The 26,878-nt window shown below is 43.6% G+C and overlaps 1 protein-coding gene across 1 annotated transcript; it reads left to right on the top strand.

Annotated features, from left to right (window-relative positions):
- Positions 1–1,430: 1,430 nt before the first annotated feature.
- Positions 1,431–26,878, top strand: LOC138796803 (germ cell nuclear acidic protein-like). The gene is made up of 20 exons (XM_069976491.1): positions 1,431–1,549; positions 10,813–10,834; positions 10,931–10,949; positions 11,080–11,121; positions 11,685–11,720; positions 19,531–19,569; positions 20,567–20,617; positions 20,785–20,832; positions 21,112–21,150; positions 21,750–21,791; positions 22,352–22,387; positions 23,103–23,141; positions 24,458–24,508; positions 24,899–24,946; positions 25,108–25,155; positions 25,328–25,375; positions 25,744–25,794; positions 26,051–26,083; positions 26,361–26,408; positions 26,528–26,878. Exons 1-19 carry the CDS (start codon positions 1,466–1,468, stop codon positions 26,404–26,406), a joined length of 822 nt encoding a protein of 273 aa, XP_069832592.1. The 5' UTR covers positions 1,431–1,465; the 3' UTR covers positions 26,407–26,408; positions 26,528–26,878.

The following is a 26,878-nucleotide window of genomic DNA, read 5'->3' as shown; positions in this document are numbered from 1 at the left end:
AGTGCAAATGGCACAAAATTTTGCACAACCGCATAGTTGCGACTTTTCCTCGACATACACCAATCATGCCTACTTCGGCTTACGCTTTTATTTATTTTGGCCCTCCCCAGCCTAATATTACCAGCCTGCTGCCGCCCAGTCCAAGAGCGCCAATTTTGACGCTTCGGGACCACTGGCACCCAGCTCTTCCCAGTACCCCTGGTGGCATTGGGTACTGGGGTAATAATGGGGGGTTAGTGTTAGCCATTTTATACCGGCTAGCACTAGGCCCAGACTTAATAATGGATTCCGTCTATCAGACAGCTTCCACTACTAAGTCTGTAAAGTAATGAAAGAAAACACAACACACTTAGAAAAATATTTTAATCAAATAAAAACACCCCCACACCCCTCGTAGACCACTTTATTGAACAGTAAAGTCCGCTGGTCATCAAAGTAGTCCAAACGAATCCGACGTAATCCTCTGCATGCCGGTATCTGAACTAGAAAGGGAGAAGATAATGCTCATTACCTAGGAGGCAAACCAGGGCCAATGAGACTATTTAGAGACAATTCTGAGACCATTTAGAGACAATTCTTAACCAAACAAATCTGCACCACAGAAAATAGACCAGGCTTATCCCTGATAGTAAATTGCACTTTAAATAGAACAGTCTATTCTTGCCAAAGCAGAAATAGACCACATCTAGAAAAATCCCCTGTTGATAAATTTCCCCTAATGTCTACTTTAACCATATACATTATGGCCCCTATACCCAGATACAGTGGCCCCTGAAGCCAGAAACAATGCCCTATGTAGCTAGAGAGGCTCTCTGTAGCCATATACAAGAACAATAGTAGTTAGATATGCCCCCTGTAACCAGATGCAATGCCCCATATTGTCACTGGCTGAAGTGTATTGAGTGTAGGAGACTGGACTTCTCTATACACATATGTGTTATAATGGCCGCCTATGGCAAACTGTGCACAAAAGCCCAAAAGAGACCTGAACCCTACACAGGCAGAGCAGGCGGGAAAGTAGCGGCATAAAATAGTAATTATATGGGAAAAACTATTCTTATAGGAAGGGACTGGAACCTTTTATCAAATAATTTTTTTTGTTTTTTTGAGCAACATTAATCAAATATCAGTATAAATCATAATAAAATACTACAGCCGAGCGCATAGACCAAGATTTTATTCACACTAATTCCTGCCAATGGCAGACTGTTCATTGTATGGTTAGTACAAGTGTTTGTTTCAAGATGTTTAAATAAAGATTATTGAAAATCATGATGTAATTTGTTTACAAACCGGACCCTTCAGAGCTTTATTAGGAGTTGGACTGTAAGTACACACATCCATTGGCTCCTGGTATTTTTTTTGTTTTTTTCTATTTTTAATCAGTTTTCTCCATGTAATCTTTAATTCTCTCACACACATAGGCGATTTGTGCGAGATTGGTGACAGAAGGAGTTTTGGAGACATGGAGGAAGAGCTGACCATCATCTACAGCGAGGAGGACCAGTTCGTGGAGGATACGGACTTTCCCGTTGTCTACGAGGAACATGTGAGTGAGAATTCCCCATCCAGCAGGGTATAGCAGATAGGATACACTGTGGGGTGCTTGTATAGAGATGGGGTTGTGTACATAGTGGGGTGTCCTGTCCAGGAGTATCTGTACCTGTAGATACTCCTCCCTGATCACATGACCACATAGGTGCCCCCCCCCCATAGGAGACAGTGATGATGGGAGGAGATGTGTAGATTGGGGAGCTATAAATACCTTACACTCTGTTACTTATTCCCCATGTTCAGCCATTTCCAACTGCCATTTTGCCATGTTCCATGCAGGGGGCGGGGCTTAGTTGGCCATGATAACTGCTGGGTGGTGGCTGTGGTCTATGGCCGGGCTCATGCACTGTGTGTGTTATGTGATCTCCAGCACCTCTGCGGACATAGGAAGGAATATACTCCTATAAGGTAGAGAGGGAAATCACATAGCACACATAAGCCATGGGCCTGGCCTAAGACTTTATCCAGATGTGCAGTAATATGTGACAATGCTATCACTGGATCAGGATCTACTGTGTGATCTGTCAGGTTGAATAAAAATAATTATAATATATATGGTACAGTATGGGATTTGTAGTTCTGCAACCTGAAGCTCTCCTGGTAACTGCATAACTACAAGCCCCATCCTCATGGTGTGGTGACAACACTTTACGGGAGAAAAACAAACAAAAAGAAAAAGTCTGAAGAGAAAATGCTCAGCACATCCGAAGATCATATACAAGATATACTTTATTAAACATAGGTAAAAACACACAGAAAAGAAAGAACACCCATCATGTAATGTCACCAGGGCATAATGGGAGTTATACACAGCTGCTCCTGTGTTATTTTGTTGTGCAACTTGCTATGTGTACTGGCGCACTGGAGTGTTGTTGTGTTTCCCTGCTGCTTCTCTAAATAAAGAATTTAATAGCTGGAGAGTCACAGAGGGGGTGGCGGGTAAGCCTGCAGTGATATCCCCCTCCCCCATTACACAGCCACTGAGATGCTGACATACAAGAGGGGTGCCGCTGGACATTGTCCCTCTACGGGCTCTACAGGAAGACAGGGAAGCCTGGAGTGTAATCCCCCATCATACAGCACCACTGACAGCGTCGCTCGGTTTTGTCAAGGGGGAGGTGCCTTAAGGATGAACGGGGCCACCGCTGCTCTTGCACAATGTTCTGGGGATGGCCCATGGGGGGGGGGGTGCACAACGACTGCTGTACATTGTCCTGGCTATACGGGCAGATGGGGAAGCCTGTAGTGGAATCCTCCTACCACCCCTCGCACAGCAGCACCTCCTCCGCATTGTAATGGGGGGGAGGATTCCACAACAGGCTTCCCTGTCTGCTTGTAGAGCCGGGACGTTGTCGAGCACAGCTATGGACCCCCGCAGTGCACAGCAGCCCGGCCATCCTCCATAGCGGCCAACAGACACAGCGCTGTGAGGAACTGTGCCAGGTCACTCTCCGTTTGTGAGACAGCATGGAGCTCCGGATTTGCCGCAAATGGAGGAGAGCACTGGAGGAGAGCGCGCTGTAACAAACCCGGCATGGTACAACTATTTATTGATATGTAATTACAAAATGACCATGTCAGCAGGGTTCTGTGTATTGTCTGCTGGATACCTTCTAAGAAAACATTAAAATTTTTGCATGATGACTGGTGTACTCCTTTAAATAAAAATAAATAAATTACTATATATATATACATATATATATATATATATATATATATATATATATATATATATATATATATATATTAGAATGCACTCTGATTTATTATTAGGTGTAACATACATTTACTGGCAAATAGCTGCTATACTGTAGACCCCAAACTGTAAGAGCAACGCCTGCCTCAATGTCAAGCGGCGTTGACATGTCAATTCTTGGAGCGGAGGAGAGAGGAAGCGTGTGAGCCCTCTCATAGAGTCTCTGTTTAACACTGAGGCTTCTGTCACAGATCTTTGCTGCCCCGGTCTTGCAGGCCAGATGTGGCTCTTTTGATGGCCGCATCTGGCTCGCAGCTGGCTGCGACTGCCACTCCGCCTCACCTACTGCCTGCCCGGACGTGCTCCTCCAATCCAATTAGCACAGAGGGGGCGTGGGGCTGCTGCGGCAGGCCGTGGCGCATGTGTTGATTGGATGCGTGCACCACGGCCCGCCACAGCGGCCCCACGCTCCCGCTCTGAGCTGATTGGATTGGAGGAGCACGTCAAGCTGCCGCTACTACCCATCTCGCAAGTGGAGGTTAGGAGGCGCAGGGGAGAAGCATGGGGGAGGCACATATGGCTGAGATGCGAGTGGACCACCCGCCACCATGCTCTCAATAGGAGGCTGCCCGCTGCCAGACACTTTTGGATCGGGCAGCGCTGCGGCTGCAGCTCCTCTCCCAGCAGCCCGCGGTCTCCTGTGATCTTCCAGCAACGGCAGCATGGTAAAGAGACGCTGCATGCGCCGGAGACCGTGCGCTGCCGGGAGAGGAGCTGCTGGGAACGGGTGACAGGTGAGGTTTTGTTTTTGTTTTTTTTTCTGGTGGGGAAGTGCGGGTGCCAGGCTGGTGTCTATAGAAGGGCACTGTACAGAGGGGAGGGTCTGGATTGGGTGACTATATGAGGCACTATTGGGGCATATTGGCTACTATATGGGGGTATTAAATACTATATGGGGCACAATTGGGGGGTATTGGCTACTAAATGGGGCACTATTGGTGGGTACTGGATACTATATGGGCATTATGGAGGTATTGGCTACTATATGGGAGTATTGTCTACTATATGGGGCACTATTGGGGGGTATTGGATACTATATAGGGCACTATTGGGGGTATTGGATACTATATGGGGAACTAGATACTAAACCGGGCGCTATGGGTGGATTAGATACTATACCAGGCACTATGGGGTATTGGCTACTATATGGGGCACTGTGGGGGATTGGCTACTATATGGGGCACTGTGGGGGGATTGGCTACTATATGGGGCACTAATGGGGGTATTGGATACTATATGGGCACTATGGGGGTATTGGATACTATATGGGCCACTATTGGGGGGATTAGATACTATACCAGGCACTATGGGGGATTAGATACTATACCAGGCACTATGGGGGGATTAGCTACTATACGGGACACTGTGGAGGGATTGGCTACTATATGGGGCACTGTGGGGGATTGGCTACTATATGGGGCACTGTGGGGTGATTGGCTACTATATGGGGCACTGTGGGGGGATTGGCTACTATATGGGGCACTGTGGGGGGATTGGCTACTAAATGGGGCACTGTGGGGGGATTGGCTACTATATGGGGCACTGTGGGGGGATTGGCTACAATATGGGGCATTGTGGGGGGATTGGCTACTATGTGGGGCACTGTGGGGGGATTGGCTACTATATGGGGCACTGTGGGTGGATTGGCTACTAAATGGGGCACTGTGGGAAAATTGGCTACTATATGGGGCACTGTGGGGGGATTGGCTACAATATGGGGCATTGTGGGGGGATTGGCTACTATATGGGGTACTGTGGGGGCATTAGCCACCATAAGGGGCACTATGTGTGTGTGTGGGGGTCAAATGGCATAGTGTGTATGTGTGGGAGGGGGTCAGGTGTGGTGGTGTGTTAGTGGAGGGGGTCAGGTGGGGTAGTGCGTGTGGGCATGGTGGTCAGGTTAATTGCGAGTTAACAGCAGAGGGGGCATTATTACTATATGGAGGGTACAGCAGGGGGCATTATTACTATATGGGGACACAGCAAGGGGCATTATTACTATATGGGGACACAGCAGGGGGCATTATTACTATATGGGGACACAGCAGGGGGCATTATTACTATATGGGGACACAGCAGGGGGCATTATTACTATCTGCTTACGACGGCACTCAGAGGGCCCATGCCCATATGTTTTAGGACCCTAGCAATGCCCCTGTACTAAAGTATATGACAATCTTACCATATGTATACTGCTTGTAGATCAATGGTAGTCTGCTCATCCCGAAGGTGCAGGGTAGGAGGATAGAGATAGTAGGGAGCACCTATGTCCCTAATAGGCCCTATGTCAGGTGCACCAAACTACCCCTGCTTGCTAAGGGACTTGTCGGGGTGTAAGTACCCTAATAAAAGCGACCCCTGCCCCGTCCAATTCCTCTCCAATGCCCTATGCTCACCCTATCATTTACTCCCAACTGGTTCCATCCACCAGGAATAGTCGGGGGAGATTGTTACGGCAGCTTGTAGCCGGCGCCAAAACAAAGACAGTTGTAAAAAAAATACACACAAAAAATGGCCCAAAAAGGCCAGTCACATGCTCTGGGTGTAGCATATGGCTCCACCCACATTAGGACATTTTTGCCCTGACAGGTCCCTGAGCGAGCAGGGGTAGTTTGGTGCACCTGACATGGGGCCTATTAGGTACAAAGCTGCTCCCTACTATCTCCATCCTCCTACCCTGCACATTCAGGATGAGCAGACCACCATTCATCTACAAGCAGTATACATATGGGGACTGGTCTATGCAGCAATACTGGAGTTTTTGTTTTTTGGATACTTTGGGGAAATCCAGCCTAAATGTAGCACATCCTGCTTTGTCTTTAAGGGAACATTCACATGTACTGTGTTTGCTGCAGATTTTATACTGTGAATTTTATGTTGCAGATTTATGATGTGTAGATTAGGGAAATAAATGATTGAGTGCATAGAAAATGCAATTGTATAACTCTGCAAATGGCCGTCAGCAAAGACCCAGGCTTCCCTTGTATTCTCTCTGTATCACCTGTGTCTGCAGCTCTGTACCTGGCCAGATTCTGTACCTGACAGATTCTCCTGAGCTGAGCTGTGATTGGTTGCTGTGGGCCGGCGACACCAGTTTCAGTGTTAAGCTATGCGCACACAATGTATTTTTTATGACAAGAACGGCCGTTCTTGTGATAAAATAATGCCATGCATTGAACTCTATGCGAACAGCATCTTTTATTCACACGCTGTATTGAACAATGGCGGTTGTTAGCTACAGCCGCACAAACAATTGACTTGTCCATTATTTACGGCCGCTGGTGCAGGAACAACGGCCGTTGTTCAGACTGTGCACACATTGTACTGTATGGCCATTTTGACGGCTGTACATTGAACAGATGTCTATGGTTAATTGGATTACAGGCACACCCAAATCTGCCCGCAATCCAAATAGAAATAAAACAGTGGCCGTTGTTTGACACTGCCAACAACGACCAATGTTTTAATAATAATAATAATAATAATAATAATAATAATAATAATAATAATTTTTGTTTAATAATAATTTTTGTTTATATAGCGCCAACAGATTCCGCAGCACTTTACAATTCTGGGGTACATACATAGACAAAAAATAGACATTACAGAGAGATACATATAATTATCCATACATGAGGAGTGAGGTCCCTGCTCGCATGCATGAGCTTACACACTATCAGGAGGGGGTGCGAGACAGAATGGCAGAGGGGCAAAGTGCATCATTGATCTTTTGGTCCGGCCATCATGATAAATAAGGCAGTGCAGGTAAGGGTGGGTGAACCTGTCACCAGCCAATGCATGCATGCACAGGTCTAAGTGCTTAAATGCTTGGTGTGTGTGTGTATGTATGTATGTATGTATGTATGTATGTATGCGTGGTGGTAGGTGTGTGTGTGTGGGGGGGGGGGTGGGGGGGGGGGAGGTTGAGGGTAGCAGTCAAAATTAGGGAACCTGGTAAGCCTGCTTGAACAGATGTGTTTTGAGGGCACGTTTGAAGCTTTGGGTATTGGAGGTGAGTCTGACAGTCTTGGGTAATGCATTCCATAGAACTGGTGCAGCTCGGGTGAAGTCCTGGAGACGGAAGTGAGAGGTGCGGATTAAGGTGGATGTTAGTCTTAAGTCATTAGAAGAGCGTAGGGCACGGGTAGGGCGGTAGACAGAGATGAGGGAGGAGATATAGGGAGGTGCAGCACTGTGCAGCGCTTTGGGGGTGAGCAGGAGGAATTTGTATTGTATCCTGTGTTTAATAGGGAGCCAATGTAGTGACTGGCACAGGGAGAAGGCATCGGTATAGCGGCTGGACATGGAGATGAGCCTGGCCGCTGTATTGAGAATGGACTTGAGAGAGGGGAGTTTAGAGGAAGGGAGGCCGATTAGTAAGGAATTGCAGTAGTCAAGGCGGGAATGGATCAGAGCGACAATAAGAGTTTTAGCAGATTCGACAGTAAGGAAGGGACGGATTTTAGAGATGTTTTTTAGATGCAGATTACAGGAACGTGAAAGAGATTTAATATGAGGAGTGAAGGACAGATCTGACATAACCCCAAGGCAGCGGGCTTGTTGTGTTGGGGCTATGGTCGCACCACAGACAGAGATGGAGATGTCAGGTGGAGGGTGTTTAGCAGAGGGAGGGAAGACAAGAAGCTCAGTCTTAGCAAGGTTTAGTTTTAGGAATAGGGAGGACATAGCGTTAGAGATGGCAGACAGACAGTTACTGGTGTTCTGTAGAAGTGCGGGGGTGATATCACGGGAGGAGGTATACAGCTGGGTATCATCAGCATAGAAATGGTACTGAAAACCAAACTTACTGATGATTTGTCCAATGGGTAAAGTGTAAAGTGAGAAAAGGAGAGGACCCAGGACTGATCCCTGAGGAACCCCGACTGTAAGGGGGAGGGAAGATGAGGTGGAGCCAGACAGTGATACACTAAAGGAGCGGTCAGAGAGATAGGAGGAGAACCAGGAAAGAGCAGAGTCCTTGAGGCCGATAGAGCGGAGCGTGGAGAGGAGGAGCTGGTGGTCTACAGTGTCAAAAGCTGCAGATAGGTCCAGGAGAATGAGCAGGGAATGGTCACCTTTAGATTTGGCGGTGAGGAGATCATTAGAGACTTTAGTAAGGGCAGTTTCTGTAGAGTGGTGAGGACGGAAACCAGACTGAAGGGGGTCAAGGAGAGAGTTGTCAGAGAGGTAGCGGGTTAGGCAGGAATAGACCAGACGTTCCAACAGTTTGGAGATAAAAGGAAGATTAGAGACAGGTCGATAGTTGGCTGCACAGGAGCGGTCTTGAGAGGTTTTTTTCAGTAATGGAGTGATGGTGGAGTGTTTGAAAGTCGAGGGGAAGATGCCAGAGGAGAGGGAAAGGTTGAAGACTTTAGTAAGGTAGGTAGTGACAACAGGGGAGAGAGACTAGACAAGGTGTGAGGGAATAGGGTCACTAGGGCAGGTGGTGGGGCGAGAGGAGGCTAGGAGTCTGGAGACTTCCTCCTCTGTCACTGGCTCAAAGGCTGAGAGGGATGAGGAGAAACAGTGAGAAGGAATAGGATTAATATTACCTGGGGAATGGGAGATGATCTCCTGGCGGATTGTGTTTATTTTGTCCTTGAAGTAGTTGGCTAAGCCTTCAGCACAGAGGTTAGTGATGGGTGTCTGAACTTTGGGTTTAAGGAGAGAGTTGAGGGTATCAAAGAGGCGTTTTGGGTTATGGGAAAGAGAAGAGATCAGAGTGGTAAAGTAGGATTGCTTAGCAGAGTGAAGAGCTGAGTAGTAGCTTCTAAGCATAGACTTATAATGTAGGAGGTTGGCTGTTGTCTTGGATTTCCTCCACAGACGTTCAGCACACCTAGAACACCGTCTAAGAAAACGAGTTCTGCATGTGTTCCAGGGTTGTGGCCGTCTGTGTCGGGCTGTTTGGGGTATAGGGGGTGCAATTTTGTCCAGAGTGGTTTTGAGGGTGTCGTGGTATTGTTTGGCAGCAAGATTAGGACAGGAGAGGGAAGAGGTGGGGGGCAATGATGACTGTACGGTATCTAGCAGTTGTTGGATGTCTATAGCACGTAAGTTCCTATATGTGAGTGAGTGAGTGAGTGTTTTGACTATGTGTGAACGTTGCCTTACACAGTTTGATAAATCTGGGCCATAGCTGCTCCCATCCATAAACAGCGCCACTATTGTCCCCGGTTTTTCTGTGGTATTGCAGCACATTTTCTAGTGAAGTGAATAAAACTGAGTTGTAATACCACATAACACCTGAGGATAAGCATGGCGCCGTTCTTGAAATAAATCATAAATAAATAAATAAATACATACATTTATAATTCAGGATAACTCACATAACCCCCTATATCTAAGATAAAAGCTTACACTGATTTGTTAGTTTATTGTCCGCATTTTTCAAACAAAAGTGACAATTAAAATTGTAAATTATACCACAAATAGGGTGTGCAGTATATAGGAGAGTTTTCTATGCAACAGAGTGACACAATATGACAGTATATTACCCCAATGTGTACTGGATGGGATTCTAATAAAATTATCCACAGACACTGATTACTCATCTACCTTCATTATATTCATCTGCGGCGCTGGTTTGGGGAATTTGTACTTTTTATTGATATTCCGTCACCATTTTGATGGCCGCCATATTGGATCAAGGGCAAATTTTCCAATGGGAAGGTGGTCATGTGGCATATATAAAAACAAAAAATTTTCTCAGAAATAGATTGCCTCAATCAGGTTTGCAATATCTCTCTTGTTCAGATATCTCATTTCCCAAACAGACACCCAGCTAGAAAAGAGTGGGGTCCTACTAGCCAGAGCTCCGATTCTGCAGATTATTGCTCCTTGTAATAAAGACAACGATCGACTGATTGGTTATTTTTGGTCCTGACCTACAAACATTGGCTGCCGACTGCGCATCACTACGTGTAATAACGATGCACGGCCGATGGCTGATGACTGTATAAAGAAAATAATAAAGTATATACATACCTCTGCCCGCTCCCCGATGCTTCTGCCCGCTAACCGATATTTTCCTGGCTTCTGCCCGCTGTCCGCAGCTGCCGATGCAACTTCACAGACCGTCTCTGGAGTTCCACCGGCGCCTAAGGACAGCGGGCAGAAGCAATGAAGATACTAGGGAGCAGTATGCAGTATGGATCCCGCTGTCTGCCCTCTCTGTGGAAAAGGTAGAGACAGCCCCAGGACCACATGGAAAAACATAGATATCATCCACATGGTCCTCGGGCTGCCCCCCACCTTCTCCACAGAGCGGACTGACAGCGGGATTACAAATCTGACCATTCTGCTTCATAGCCCACTAAATCAGCCCCCCGTCTGTTTTTGGAAGAAATGGCTGTGTGTCTAATCCTGGATGAGCACTGTAATAGTGCCCCCACCTACACCCTATCCCATCCAAGCACATAGGTCAGATGGACACAGAAGGAGGTCTCATGCTCAGCAATATACCAATGTCCTCTGCTTACTCTCTCTATTTCCTATTTCAGGCTGGACTGGATGACGGCGAGGGTGAGTTTTGTCTATAATATCTCTATGTATCTATGTATCTCTACAATGTATAAAGCAGTTCTCTAAACTAACGCTTTTCTATTTTTTTTTCTTTAGATGAAGAATCGGATTTCGGGTGAGTAAATCTAAACTGAAGATGTAAAACTTGTGTGACCCTATAATTCCTCCCCCATAGACCCCGATCATCACTGATGTCTCTAATGTGTGTTAGGTTTTCACTATCTTCTCTATTCTATCACTAACAGGAGCGACATCGACGACATCGAGGAGGATTCGGACGATTGGGAGTAAGTATCTCATAGTATCGTCTTAAACAACAAGCCTATAAAATTGACAGGTGTTAGGAGCTTTTTGTGTTGTTTTTTAAGGGGTAATTCAGCAAAAACAAAATTCTTTCAAATAAACTGGTGACAGAAAGTGCCAGAGATATGTAATTTACTTCTATAAAAAGAAAATCTCCAACACTTATCAGCTGCTGTATGTCCTGCATGAAGTGGTGTATTCTTTCCAGTCTGACACAGTTGCTCTATGCTGCCATCTAAGTCTGGGACAGGAACTGCACTGTAGCAAATCCCCATAGAAAACCTTTCCTGCTTTCCAGACTGGAAAGAATACCACTTCCTGCAGGACATTCAGCAGCTGATAAGTAATGGAGGACTTGGGATTTAATGAAAGTAAATTGCAAATCTCTAAATCTTTGGCAATTTTCTGGCACCAGCTGGTTTGAAAGAAAAAACGTTTGGCTGAACTATCCTTTCTACTCCCTTCTTATTGGTGAAGTTCTGCCAGAAAACTGATGTCTCTAATGTGTGTTTGGTTCTCACTATCTTCTCTATTCTATCACCAACAGCAGCGACGACATCGATGAGCGTCTGGAGGATTTGGAGTAAGTATCTCACAGTAAAATACTATAGTAATAAAATCAGTCACAGACATGTTTGCAGGGGGATCACATTTAAAACAAACCTATGAAAAACAGCATTTGGAGCTTTCTTTTTTTAAAGGGGTAATTCAGCAAAAAAACTCAACTCTTCCAGTACTTATCAGCTGCTGCATGTCCTGCAGGAAGTGGTGTATTCTTTCCAGTCTGTGCTCTCTGATGCCACCTCTGTCCATGTCATGAACTGCCCAGATTAGCAGCAAATCCCAATAGTAAACCACATCAAGAATACACCACATCATGCAGAACATACAGCAGCTGATAAGTAATGGAAGACTTAAGATTTTTTTCATAGATTACAAATCTCTGACATTTTCTGGCACCATTTGATTTAATAGAATTTTTCTTTTTTGTTTTAATGTTACATTACTTGCATTGTTTTCTAGCAAACCTTGCAGCATTTTGTTTGAATAAAGTGTTTTTCTTGGTCTGATTTTTATGGTGTTTTCCCCCATAGCAGAGCATGTGATTCATTGGTTTCCCTTTGAGGCTGGGTTTACACATGGCAGTTTTTTTTGGAAAGCTGCCATTGCAGTTTTTAAGCCAAAACCAGAAGTGGATTCAAAGTAATGGGTACAATAAAGGAAGCGCTTATATATCTCCTACCTGCCAGATTTCCTAAAAAAACTGCCTTGTGTGAAACCAACCTCAATCTCATGAACTGTAAAGTAAAAAACAAACCCTTTTTTTTTCTTTACAACAAATATCATTGCATATCAACAATCAAAAATAAATATACAGGAGTATAGGAGTTGGGAAGTAGAGGAGGGGAGGGTGATCATAGTTGAACCAGGGATATGCAATATACCTACTTAACTGGGCCAATCTCTCTCTATCACTTTATTAGTCATTTAGCAGGGCTGTCCTCCTCTCGTCGCTCTATTTTTCTTCCCTGCTTATGGTCAGAACAATTTTTTTCTTTTCGAGTTTTTTTTTTTCTTCTATACTTTCTGGGCACCCGAGAACCCACGGGAGAAATCCAGGGGTGGGGAGGGGCACAATTTGGTTTTGGGTAGATGAACACTAAAATAGTGGTGTGGAATATAAGGGGGTTAAACGACAAGGTTAAAAGACATGCGGTCTATGGGGTAGTTAGAAACTATTTACCTAGTATTATATGTTTGACAGAAACACATCTCACTAAATCCACAATTTCTTTTTTAAATGGGCCCTGGTGGTCTTCGCAATATCACTCTACTTATTCAGAATATTCAAGGGGGATTTCAGTGTTAGTTCATAGATTGATTAGTTGGGAATTATATGATTGTGTTGTAGATAAAGAGGGGAGGTATATAATATTTAAGTGTAGGGTGGGGGGCTTACTTTGTGTTTTGATATTTTTGTATGTGCCACCACCGTTCTCTACTGTGGTTTTGATGTTAATTGTGGTTAATTGTGTCATGGACGAGAGGGTTGACAGATTAAGGTCAAAAAAAGATCAAAAATATCCCGAGTGTTACTCCTCTGAACAGAATATGCACGGAATTAGGGTTCAGAGACATATGGAGAGAGCGGAACCCTGGGGTGTCGGCCTTCTCGTGCTTTAACAAAACATGTCAGACTAGTTCCCGTATACATATGGCATTAGTGAATGATCTTTTTGTGCGTTATGTTGGGGATATAAAATATAAGACGAGAGCAGTGTCGGACCATTCTCCACTGTGTGTGGAGATACATACGGCAGAGGAGGGGCGGGAGTTGGAAGATCAACGCTCATTGGTTCAGTCTGCTAAACAGGGATAGGGAGATTAGAGATGAACTAGAAGAGATGCTGGGGGAGAACTAGGGGTCTGCACCAGATAGTATAGTTTGGGACACGTTGAAAGCGTTCCTTAGAGGAATTTTAAAAAAGAGTATTGAAGTGAAGAAGAGGGAATTTAGGAAGGAAGAGAAGGAGCTGGAGGATAGACTAGTGGTAGCAGAGAAACACTACTATGAAAACCTTTGTGAGGATAGTAAGAGGGTGTGGATGCAGGCCCAGGAGGATTATAACAACATGTTAGAGGTTAAGGCTAAAAATAAAATTTTCTTTCAGGGGTAGGAAAGGTATCTAAATAGTGGGAAACCTAATAAATGTATAATGTCCATAAAGCTAATCAAGCTCCAAAGAAACAGATATCCGTTATAAGGGATAGTGAAGGGAGTCTAATAAGCTCTCAAAAGTGAATTAGAGAGGTTTTTGAGAATTACTACAAAAGGCTGTACAAATCAGAGAAGAGGGTAGGAGAGGAGGAATTGGAGAACTATTTCAATCTAGTGAAATTCCCAGTCCTGTTAGAAGATCAAAGAATGGAGTTAGGGGCCCCACTGACAGTAGCTGAATTTGAAATAGCATTAAAAGAAGTGAAGGGTAATACCACCCCGGGGGTGGATGGCCTCCCATTTGAAGCCTACAGGAGATATGGAGCGGTGATGATACCGGCCTTGTGCAGGGTAATGGAGGGGGCTTTGGAGGTAGGCCATCTACCAAACTCCATGAAGGAAGCAGGGATCATTTTGATCCCTAAGGAGGGGAAAGATCTGCAATCTGCGGGATCTTATAGACCCATCGCATTATTGAATGTCGACATTAAATTATACGCAAAGGTTCTAGCTAATCGCTTGAAAAAAGTGATCTCGATGCTTATGCATGAGGATCAGGGGGGTTTTATCCCGGGAAGGTCAATTATGAAAAGTATTGGTAGAGTTTTTCACAATGTTCAGGGGGCTGGGGAGGGGGGTGCCCACTCCATCCTGTCATTGGACGCTGAGAAGGCCTTTGACAGGGTGGAGTGGGGATTCCTTTGGAAGGTAATGGAAAGATTTGGGTTGGGGATGGAATTTGTGAAGAAAGTGCAGCTTTTGTATAGTGAAGTGAGATCTCATGTTGTAGTGAATGGAGTTGGTTCCGAGAGCTTTAGTCTGGAAAGAGGTACACGACAGGGATGTCCCCTGTCCCCCCTGCTATATGTTTTGGCTCTCGAACCATTGGCAATACTGGTTAGAGAGGACAAGAAGATTCAGGGCTTCGGGGTGAAGGGGGGAAACGATAAAATCAGCCTTTTTGCCGATGATACACTTTTATTTATTGGTAACCCCGAGTATACAGTGAAATATGTAATGGATCTAATAGAAAGATATGAAGCTTTCTCTGGATTAAAAATCAATTGGGACAAGTCCATATTGCTTCCGCTCTCGGATAGTGTAGTTAGCGGCCTGGATCATGGAGGATGTGAGCAAATGAGAGTGTTAAAATCAGGAGAGAGCTTCAAATATTTGGGAGTAGAAGTTACGAGGGACATTAATGATTTCCACGAAAAAAATACTTTTAAAGTCCTGAGAGAGATAGATAAGAAGGTGGATATATGGGTAAACCTGATAAGGTTCAAAGCGGACAGAGTAATGCTGGTCAGTACAATAATCTTGCCAAAATTATTATATATCTTTTGTGCTACACCCATTTGGGTAGATGATAGTACCTTTAAAAGGGTGGAGTCAGTCTTGTATAAGTTAATATGGGGAAGAAAACGAGTGAGGCTGAGGCAATCGGTTCTATGTTTACCAAAAGGCAAGGGTGGAGTTGGTCTTCCGGACATGAGATCAGTCTCCCGGACATGAGATCATACTTCCTGGCGTCTCAGCTGTACCACCTGTGGAATAGAGATAACGTTGAGCTATACAAATCCCTGGAAAATAAATTGAGAGATTCCTACGGTGGTATGGTTTAGGTCCTGGAGATGCCCTAAAGGGGGAGGATTGGGAAGGCTTCCCATCAGTTGGTATGTTGATTAAGATATGGGAGAGGTGCAAGAAATGGTGCAATGTACGTAACTTTATTGAATTTACTTCCCTTTGGAAGAATTCCAGAATGGAGGAAATCTATAAATTAGGGACCTTGGTAAATCTCAAAGGGGCGGGCATAGTGAGGGTATGTGATGCCTTTAGAGATGGGAACCTAAGGTCCTGGCAGTCCTTGAAGGAGGAATATGGGCTGGAGGGGAAAGAGTGGTATGAGTACAGCTGAGGCACGCCTTCATTTGCTCTAAGATAAAAGTCTTTTCCTAGTCAACCCTGCACCTGATATACTAACAAAAATACATAAGGGGCAGCCACCAAAAAAGGGTTGTCTAGAATGTACAGAAAGTTGAGGGAAGAAGTATATGAGGTGAATGAATTAGGGTGTAGGGGAAGGTGGGAAAAGGAAATTGGGATTCTCTCGGATAGAGCATGGGAGAGGATCCTAAGTAATACCAAGGGTGTCTCGGTAAATCAAAACCATCAATTGGTACAGTTACATATTTTGCACCGTCTTTACTATACCCCACACTTCCTGAAGAAAATAGGTAGAAGAAGAGAAGCGGACTGCCCAAGGTGTGGGGAAATAGTGAAGGATTGGTTACATATCTTTTGGTTATGTCCAGCCTTAAATGAATTTTGGAAAGCGGTATTAGAGGAGGTAGAAAAAGAGCTCGAGCTGGAAATAGTGCCTTATCCTTCCCTGATTATTTTGTGTGATGATACCCACTTGGTAGGTGTTGGTAGTACGAAGAAAAGGACCTTAACCCCTAGACGACCCAGGACGTAGAGTTACGTCATGGAAGTCTGTCCCCAGACGACCCTGGACGTAACTCTACGTCCTGGGTGTTTCTCCCGCTATGAAGCGCGCTCCGGAGCGGAGCGCGCTTCATAGGAGGTGGGGGCCGGCTGCAGTGAGCAGCCGGGACCTCACCGGTAATGACACGCTGCAGCGATCGTGCTGCCGCGTGTCATTAACCCCTTAAACGCTGCGATCGCGGCGCGACCATGGCGTTTAAGTGTAAGTGACAGGGGAAGTCCCCTGTCACTTACCGATCGGGACCCCCGCAGTGTGACTGCGGGGGTCCCGATCGTTGAAACGGACCGCCGGAGGTCTCTCACCTGCCTCCGTGCGGTCCGATCGGCGATCTGCTACACTAAGCCTGCACAGGCAGGCTCAATGAGCAGATCGCCGATAACACTGATCAATGCTATGCCTATGGCATAGCAATGATCAGTGTAGAAATCAAACTAGTGTATGTAAAAGTCCCCCAAAGGGACTTCAAATGTGTAAAAAAACAAAAAGTTCAAAACACTATTACACTACCCCAAAACCCCTCCCCCAATAAAAGTTGAAATAACCCCCCCTATCCTATTATATAAATAAAACATATAAAAATAAATAAATAGATAAACATATAATATACCGTAGCGTGCGTAATTGTCCGATCTATTAAAATATAACAAGCATCATTGTGATCGGTGAACGGCGTACACGAAAAGAGGGAAAAAATTGCGCAGATTACCGATTTTATGTTACATTATATATTTTAAAAAATCTATAAAAAGTGATCAAAACGTCCGATCTTCACAAATATGGTATTAATAAAAACTAGAGATCATGGCGGAAAAAATGACACCCCATACAGCCCCGTAGGTGAAAAAATAAAACTGTTATAAGTGTCACAATAGGCCCATTTTATTAATATTTAATTGCCAAAAAAAAGGATTTCATAAAAAAAAATATATATAACATTAGAGAATCTGTGTAACCTGCATATGGTTGTGTTCGGACTGACCTATAGAGTAATAGTATCATGTTACTTTTACCATATAGTGTATTACGTAGACACAGGAACCCCCCAAACGTTACCATATTGCATTCTTTTTTACGATTTCACCAATTTATATCTTCATAAATAATATATTTGGAATTCCATCATACATGTAATGGTAAAATGAAAGACGCCATTACACAGTACAACTATTCCTGTAAAAAAAACAAGCACTTACATGGCTTGTAGATAGAAAACTGAAAGTGCTAGAGCTCTTAGAAGGGGGGGAGGGAAAAACGAAAACACTAAGATCAAAATTTGCGCGGTCCACTGGGTCATTTTGGGCCTGGTCCTCAAAGGGTTAAATAAGAGAATTTTTGTGGCAAGATTGATGATTGTGCAAAAGTGGAATTCTAATGAGTTAATATCTGTACAAGCATGGAAAAACGGGGTTAAACAACATATTAGATACGAAAAGGTATGGTCGGAAGAGAAGAATGGTATAGAAGCAAATTAATTTATTAATTACTGCCCGGGAGGGGGGGGATACTGTTTTTATGGGATGATGATATATGGAATTTCCTTTTTTTGTATTTTGAAGATTTCAATAAAATAATGTAAAAAAAAAAAATAAATAAATATACAAAAATATAAATACCATCCATCCATTTGAAGACCCCCCCCATCCCCCCCCACACATTTTCATATTTGTCCCCTCAAAAAGTCTATAAGTGCGTGTGACTCAATTGTAAAAATAGAAGTATCCTTTGTGCTTTCGAAGGCGCTTTTTATCTGAAAATCCCAGAATGTGTGTCCATCGTGCACTCCATATCTCGCCTGCATTGCTGAAAAGCCAATCAAAGTGCCTTGATGAGTTATGTGACTTAAAGTGACACTGTCACCCCCAATAATCATTTTTCAATCTTTATAGGTGTGTGTAACTCGCCTATAGCTCTCTGCATACCTGTAATTGTTTTTCTTTTTCATGAGGTAGCTTTGCCTGAAATTGTACCTTTGCCGAGTATCTTCTAGCGCCACTGGGTGGGGCTTGGCCCCTGAAGCGCCACATAGCCCCGCCATTACAGCGCCGTTGACCCCGCCCCCTTGGGCTCCGTTTTGAGGCCTCCTTGACGTGCGCGTCCACATCTCCCGCCGTCTTCTGCGTGCGGGAGCGTCATGTGGCGCGCAGGCGCAGAAGGTGACCGCCGGGTCACCCACAGTCGGGCTGTGCGTGCGGTCGCACAGCCCGCCGATTACACCGGCCGCACCGTCCCTTCTTGTGTGGGACTCTCAGGCAAAGCCACCTCATGAAAAAGAAAAGCAATTACAGGTATGCAGAGAGCTATAGGCGGGTTACACACACCTATAAAGATTGAAAAATGATTATTGGGGGTGACAGTGTCACTTTAAGTGCCTAACTCCTTTGTTAATCCAAAATTGTCAATCTCTTATCTTTGTAAATTCGTGAAATTTTGTATTCCCCCAGATTGGCGTAAACTCTAAACTGTTTTCAATCTTACATAGGCGTTTGACCACTTTCCATATTCTAGTGTACAATTTAACATAAGAAAAGAAACCTAAATTATCCCCCTTCAACTGCTCTCCTTCTAAACTTTCCAAGATATTTCCATTTGGGACAGCTTCTTGGAGGATATATCTGACTGTAGGGGAGAGGACGCCCCGCATCGAGTCCTGTAACTTCATTGCTAGAAAATATAGCCGAAAGTCTGGCATGCTCAGCCCACCTTCCCCCTCTCTCTGTACCAATAGCTGATATTTAATCCCCACTTTTCTCCTCCCCCATATCAGACTATTAATAAGAGCAAGTAGCCTTCTAAACCACCGATCCTGGATCCAGATTGGAGCCTCAACCTCAATCACATGAACTGTAAAGTAAAAAACTAAAACCTTAACAAAACACACAACACATATGTAAAGAATAGACGCCATACCTAGAGCACACACCAAGGTCCCAAAGTGACAAAAAACACCAAGTAGACAAAATCATTGATTGTGGTGACTTTCACATCTCATCCCAAATAGCCAGTACAGCGCATTTATAGTCCCATCATCTGGTCTAATAAATCTGGGCCAGTGGATTTCCAATATACATGTTTCTATAAAACCTCCCCCAACATGCAGCACTTGGAGGACAGACTAATATCCCCTTTATAATATGCAATTATTTTTTTATTATTATGTAATAGGTGGAAGATGGCCGTGATGGACGCCCCGTGGATTTTCAGGTAATTACACTACATTAAAACAGCAGAAAAAAATTAAAAAAATCATTTTTACAATAGCTTTCGCCCCCGCTCACACACATCTCTGCCCATGCAATAGACTCCATTCTATGGTCGGGTGGATTCCGCCATCCACCCAAAGAATTGACTTGTCAATTCTTCAGGCGGATGGCGGAATCTGACTGACCATAAAACGGAGTCTATGGCAAGGTTGGAGATGCGTTTCAGCGCGAGTGGCCTAATCCGAGGCGGGTTACTAGCGAGGATTTAAAGAGGAAAGGTTTCTGCATGAAATTCATCTATTCAGCTCTGGCAAAATAGGAGCAGAATTCAAGCGGAATTGACTTCATTTACTTCTATAGGATTCCCCTGGAGGAATAGGCCCAAAAAATTGACATATCAATTCTTTGTTGGAAGGCGGATCCGTGGCAGAAAATTCTGCTTGAAAATTCTGCTGTGTGAATAACAGAGCAGAAATCCCATTAAACACAATAGAACATTGCTCTATTCATATTTTATGGAAAGAATTTCAAGCGGAAATTTAGGGTGTGTTCACATTATGGAATCCGCGTGGATAACCTGCCATGGATTCCCCTGCTCACATCTCCTCCTGTTCCATTGACTCCATTCTTTGGTCTGGGGATTCCACCATCTGCACAAAGAATTGACATGTCCGCCCGATTAAAGATGGAGTCTATGGGACAGGTGGAGAGGCACACGGGTGCGAGCAGGGGCAAGCAGCGGAATACACTGGGGATTATCTGTGCAGATTCTGAAGTGTGAACACACCCTAAGAGCGCATTCTGCTTCAAATTCCTGGCCTATTCCTCAATGTGCACATCCCCTTAAGGGGAAAACTGGCAGTGATGACAAGGGGTTAGTAAATATCCTGATGGATTTTATGTTCTTATTGAGAGGTCACAATAAATAACATTTTCTGAAAGTTTCAAATGGGACCAAGTAACAATCCTCCTAACCAACCCGATGTTCTCTGTTACAGAGACGACAAGTACCCGCTCTACAGTTGGGTCCCGAGCCTGGAGACCATCGTGTAAGTATGAAGAAGCAGCAGAGATATAATCATCCATCTACATGATATCACAATATGATTCCATTTATATCTGTGTTCCCCACCAAAAACTCACATATGTATATTCACATATCCCCAAAACTATGGGGCAGATTTAACACACGATTTGGTTTCTGATCTATATACAGGGAGACTGACGAAGAGGAGGAAGAGGACGAGGCAGTGGACATCCCCTGGTGAGGGCTCAAACCTTATAGTATTGTGAATACATGTTTATTTTTTAACCATCCTGTATAGAGAGAGGAGTGTGGGGAGGACAGGATAGGGGGGACTCTAGTTAGACATAGAATCCTATTTTCTATCTATTTTAACTGCATCTTCCCCTATAGACTCCGATCATCGTGAAGATGTCTCTAAATATCATTATTGTCTCTTATTAATGAGGTTCTGCCAGAAAACTGTTGTCTCTAATGTGTGTCTGGTTTTCACTATCTTCTCTATTCTATCACTTACAGGAGCGAGGACGACACCGAGGAGGATTCGGAGGATTGGGAGTAAGTATCTCATAGTCTCGTCTTAAACAACAAGCCTATGAAAATTACAGTGTTAGGAGTTTTTTTTAAAGGGGTAATTCAGCAAAAAAAATTCTTTCAAATTAGCTGTAGCCAGAAAGTGCCAAAGATTTGTAATTCAATTCTATTAAAAATTTTCCAGTACTTCTCAGCAGCTGTAGGTTCTGCAGGAAATGGTGTATTCTTTCCAGTCTGTTGCTCTCTGACATCTAAGTCTAGGAAAGGAACTGCCCAGAGCGGTAGCAAATCCCCATAGAAAACCTCTATACTTTCCACAATAGAAAGACTACCACTTCCTGCAGGACATACAGCAACTGAGAAGTAATGGAGGTAATGGAAGTAAATTACAAATCTCTGGCATTTTCTGGCACCAGCTGGTTTGAAAGAAAAACTTTTTTGCTGAACTACCCCTTTAATTTTACATTAGTTGTATTTTTTCTAGCAAAATTTGTTGCATTTTATTTAAATAAAAATGTAAAACTTGTGTGACCCTATAATTCCTCCCCTATAGACACCGATCATCACTGATGTCGCTAATGTGTGTTAGGTTTTCACTATCTTCTCTATTCTATCACTAACAGGAGCGACATGGACGACATCGCGGAGGATTCGGACGATTGGGTGTAAGTATCTAAGTCTCGTCTTAAACAACAAGCCTTTGAAAATCACAGTGTTAGAAGATTTTATATTTTTATTTTTTTTAAGGGGTAATTCAGCAACAAAGATTCTTTCAAATCAACTGGTGCCAGATATTTGTAATTTACTTCTATTAAAAAATAATATCCAATACTTATCAGCTGCTGTATGTCCTGCAATAATGGGTGTATTCTTTCCAGTCTGACACAGTTGCTCTCTGCTGTCACCTCTGTCTGGGACAAGAACTGCCCAGAACAACAGCAAATCCCCATAGAAAATCTTTCCTGCTGTCCAGACTGGAAAGAACACCACTTCCTGCAGAACATTCAGCAGCTGATAAGTAATGGAGGACTTGGGATTTTTTAATGAAAGTAAATTACAAATCTCTAAACCTCTGGCATTTTTCTGGCACCAGCTGGTTTGAATGAAAAAACTGTTTGCTGAACAATCCTTTCTACTCCCTTCTTATTGGTGAAGTTCTGCCAGAAAACTGATGTCTCTAATGTGTGTTTGGTTCTCACCATCTTCTCTATTCTATCACCAACAGCAGCGACGACATCGATGAGCGTCTGGAGGATTTGGAGTAAGTATCTCACAGTAAAATACTATAGTAATAAAATCAGTTACAGACATGTCCGCAGGGGGATCACGTATCAAACAACAAACCTATGAAAATTAGTGTTTGGAGCTTTCTTTTTCTAAAGTTGTAATTCAGCAAAATTCATTGATCTGCCCAAAGCTGCAGCAAATCCCCTTAAAAAACTTCTGCTCTCCAGAATGGTAACAATACACCACATCATGCAGGACATACAGCAGCTGATAAGTAATGAAGGACTTGAGATTTTTTATTTATTACTAATCTCTGGCATTTTCTGGCACCAGTTGATTTGAAAGAATAGGATTGGAGCTAGTAAAACAGCGGCACCTTACAGGTTAAGCCACACCTTTAAGGTACTTACAGGTACACAGTAGGGATCTGGTGCCGAACAACATCCCCTTGGGTATTTAAAAAAATGTCCTTTCGTTTAATAAAAAAAAATAAGAAGACTTTTTTTTTAAGGTGAACTCACATATTGTACTTTATACATAGTTTTTTTGCATAGATTTTGTGCAAAATTATATTCCATCCCAAATACCCAGTACAGCGCATTTACAGTCAGATCATCTGGTCTAATAAATCTGGGCCAGTGGATTTCCAATGTACATGTTTCTATAAAACCTCCCCCAACATGCAGCACTTGGAGGACAGACTAATATCCCCTTTATAATATGCAATTATTTTTTTTATTATGTAATAGGTGGAAGATGGCCGTGATGGACGCCCCGTGGATATTCAGGTAATTACACTACACAAAAACAGCAAAAAAATAAAATAAATAATTTTTCAATCGTTTTCGCCCCTGCTCACACACATCTCTGCCCATGCCATAGACTCCATTCTATGGTCGGGCGGATTCCGACGTCCACCCAAAGAATTGACTTGACAATTCTTCGGGCGGATGGCGGAATATGACTGAACATAGAACAGAGTCTATGGCACGGGTGGAGATGTGTTCCAGCGCGAGTGGCCTAATCCGAGGCGGGTTACTAGCGAGGATTTGAAGAGGAAAGTTTTCTGCTTGAAATTCATCTATTCAGCTCTGGCTGAATAGGAGCAGAATTCAAGCGGAATTCAAGCAGAATTCAATTCCCCTGCCGGAATCGGCCCAAAAAATTGACAAGTCAATTCTTTTTCAGAAGGCGGATCCGCAGCAGAAAATTCTGCTTGAAAATTCTGCTGTGTGAACAACAGAGCGGAAATCCCATTGAACACAATGGAACATTGCTCTATTCATATTTTATGGGAAGAATTTCAAGCGGAAATTTAGGGTGCATTCACATTATGGAATCCGCACGGATAACCTGCCACGGATTCAACTCTTTGGGCAGATGGCGGAATCCGCCCGACAATAGAATGGAGTCTATGGGACAGGTGGAGAGGCACACGGATGCGAGCAGGGGCAAGTGGCGGAATCCACTGGAGATAATCCGTGCAGATTCTGAAGTGTGAACACACTCTAAGGGCCCTATTCCACCGGACGATTATCGTTCAGATTATCGTTAAATCGTTCGAATCTGAACGATAATCGTTCGGTTGAAATGCAGTTAACGATTAACGACCGAACGAGAAATCGTTGATCGCTTTATTAAACCTGGACCTATTTTTATCGTTGCTCGTTCGCAAATCGTTCGCATTGAATAAGACATCGTTCGGTCGTTCGCAATAGATACGAACGCAATAGCGAATAAATAGCGAAGAGAAACGATCGCAATTACGATCATAAGTAACGATTATCGTTCCATGGAAATGACCGAACGTTTTCAGGTCTTTCGCAATAGCGGTCGTTTGAGATCGTTAATCGTTAACGATTATGCAAACGATAATCGTCCGGTGGAATAAGGCCCTAAGAACGGATCCCGCTTCCAATTCCTGGCCTATTCCTCAATGTGCACATCCCCTTAAGGGGAAAACTGGCAGTGATGACAAGGGGTTAGTAAATATCCTGATGGATTTTATGTTCTTATTGAGAGGTCACAATAAATAAAATTTCTGAAAGTTTCAAATGAGACAAAGTAACAATCATCCTAACCAACCCGATGTTCTCTGTTACAGAGACGACAAGTACCCACTGCATGGTTGGATCCCGAGCCTGGAGACCATCGTGTAAGTATGAAGAAGCAGCAGAGATATAATCATCCATCTACATGATCTAGATTGATTATATGAGTCCATTTATATCTGTGTTCCCCGCCCAAAACTTACAAAGTTATATACCCATATCCCCAAAAACTATGGGGCAGATTTATATATGTGCACCCCTGAGCACATTGAGAAAGAGGCACAAGAAGCTGTGGCCTCCATCTGCTACTAATTTATCATGGTTTATGCCGAAAAACAGGGAAAAACCAGGGCAGAAACCTACACCTGCTGCGGAGCACTTGTAGATTTCTGCAGCTGCCTTGTGGTAGGTACAGGTCCTACTGGATTTACAATGGTCCTAATAAATGTCTATATATATTTATACACACAAGCTGGTTTAAGTTCTTTATACAGTGAGACTGACGAAGAGGAGGAGGCGGACGAGGCAGCGGACAATTCCAGGTGAGGACTCAAAGCTTATTGCATTGTGAATACATATTTATTTTTTTTACTATCCTGTATAGAGTGAGGAGCGGCAGGAAGACAGGATGTGTATATATATATATATATATATATATATATATATATATATACACACAAGCTGGTGTATGTTCTCTACACAGTGAAATCGACGACGACGAGGAAGATGGCGCGGCTGCGGACATCCCCAGGTGAGGGCTCAAAGCTTATAGTATTGTGCATACACGTTGTTTTTTTTGTTTTTTTACTATACTGTATAGAGAGAGGAGCGGCAGAAAGACAGGATGTATATATATATATATATATATATATATATATATATATATATATACATATAAAAGCTGGTTTATGTTCTCTATACAGTGAAATCGACGTCGACGAGGAAGAGGACGAGGCTGCAGAACCCCCCAGGTGAGGGCTCAAAGCTTATAGTATTGTGGATACACGTTTATTTTTTTTCCCATCCTGTATAGAGAGAGGAGCAGTGGGAGGGCCGGATAGGGGGCGCTCTAGTTAGACATAGAATCATATTTTTCTATTTATTTTAACAGCATTTATTTACATTACAAACTGCTGACACTGGGACTTAGTTGTTAAGGTCCCCCTACACTTTATACTTTCGCTGGCTGTACCTGCTATATACAGTACTATATGGTTATTGTATAGAGCAATGTACAGCTCACTACATTACTATTGCAATCACTTTCTTTACAATAAACTCTATAATCTGTAATATAACAATACATTTATATATGAGATGGTTTACATTCTATACACAGAGAAGAAGAGGAGGACGACGAGGACCAAGGGACGACCATGGAGACCCCCAGGTAATGAAACGAAACTTATAACATTGTGAATGCAAGGAATTGTTATTTACAATCCTGTATATAGAGAGAGGACGGGGGCGCTCTATTTATAGGTGGGATCTAATTTCTATTGTGGGTATTAGTGAATAGTATATTACTGCAGGTGTGAGTAGAGCTGGTAAAAGAGCATTGTTTCTATATAATGTGCTCAGAAATTCGGGTTTCCTTACACTAACCATTGATTTCCCTCCATTTCTTGGTCATTTCTCCTCGGCAGAAGCAGCAGCAGGAGGAGATCCATCTTATCCAGGTAAATATATGGGATGATACACTTACATGATAACACACCTCTATTGCTGCACTGTATATTCTCATTTCATCACTATATATTATATTATCAGTCACATATAATTACCACGAAAGGCCTCATGTACATAATACAGACATACAAGTGACATGGTGCCGCCTGTATCTCACCCACTAGGATAGCACTGAGTCCCCTCTCTCCAGTGTAATGTCTATTCCCCATCACTGCTGACGGGTCTGATCTCAGGAAAGTCATGCTGGTTTTTCTCCTTCCCTTATAGACTGCGGGCGCTGTTCTGCTGCTGCTGCGCCACCAAGGAGGAGTAAAGGTGAGTACCCAAAATCCCATCACACCTCAGATTACTTTTATCCTGACTGTATATTTATATGGAGCCTATATATGTAACCTGTCATTATTAACACATTGCTTGTTATATATCCTATCTAGGTAACACCGCGCCGCCAGAGTGAGGAGAAGACACCCGACCATCTGGAGCTGTCTGGAGGAGGAGGTGTCCGGAACATCAAGTGGTAAATGGGACGCCAATAACATCCGGAGGACACATTGACCACACATGGGGGAGGAGGAGCCCCCCTTTTACCATCAGAGATAGGAGGAATAGACACTCACAACACCTAGAGGGGTCTGGAGGAGGTGCCCTTAAAGGGGTTATCTAGGTTACTAAAAACGCATTTCCTTCCTCGCCGGCGTCTCACTTCTGGTTAGGTCTCCTCTCACACCATCATCTTCTTATCTGGCAAAACGGAGGCGGCCTGAGACAGTGGGCCAGGTACTTTG

The sequence above is a fragment of the Dendropsophus ebraccatus genome, chromosome 7 (assembly GCF_027789765.1).
Source record: "Dendropsophus ebraccatus isolate aDenEbr1 chromosome 7, aDenEbr1.pat, whole genome shotgun sequence".
Taxonomy (NCBI): Eukaryota; Metazoa; Chordata; class Amphibia; order Anura; family Hylidae; genus Dendropsophus; species Dendropsophus ebraccatus.
The sequence above is the reverse complement of the archived record's forward strand: the minus strand, read 5'-3'. Positions and strand labels throughout refer to the sequence as shown.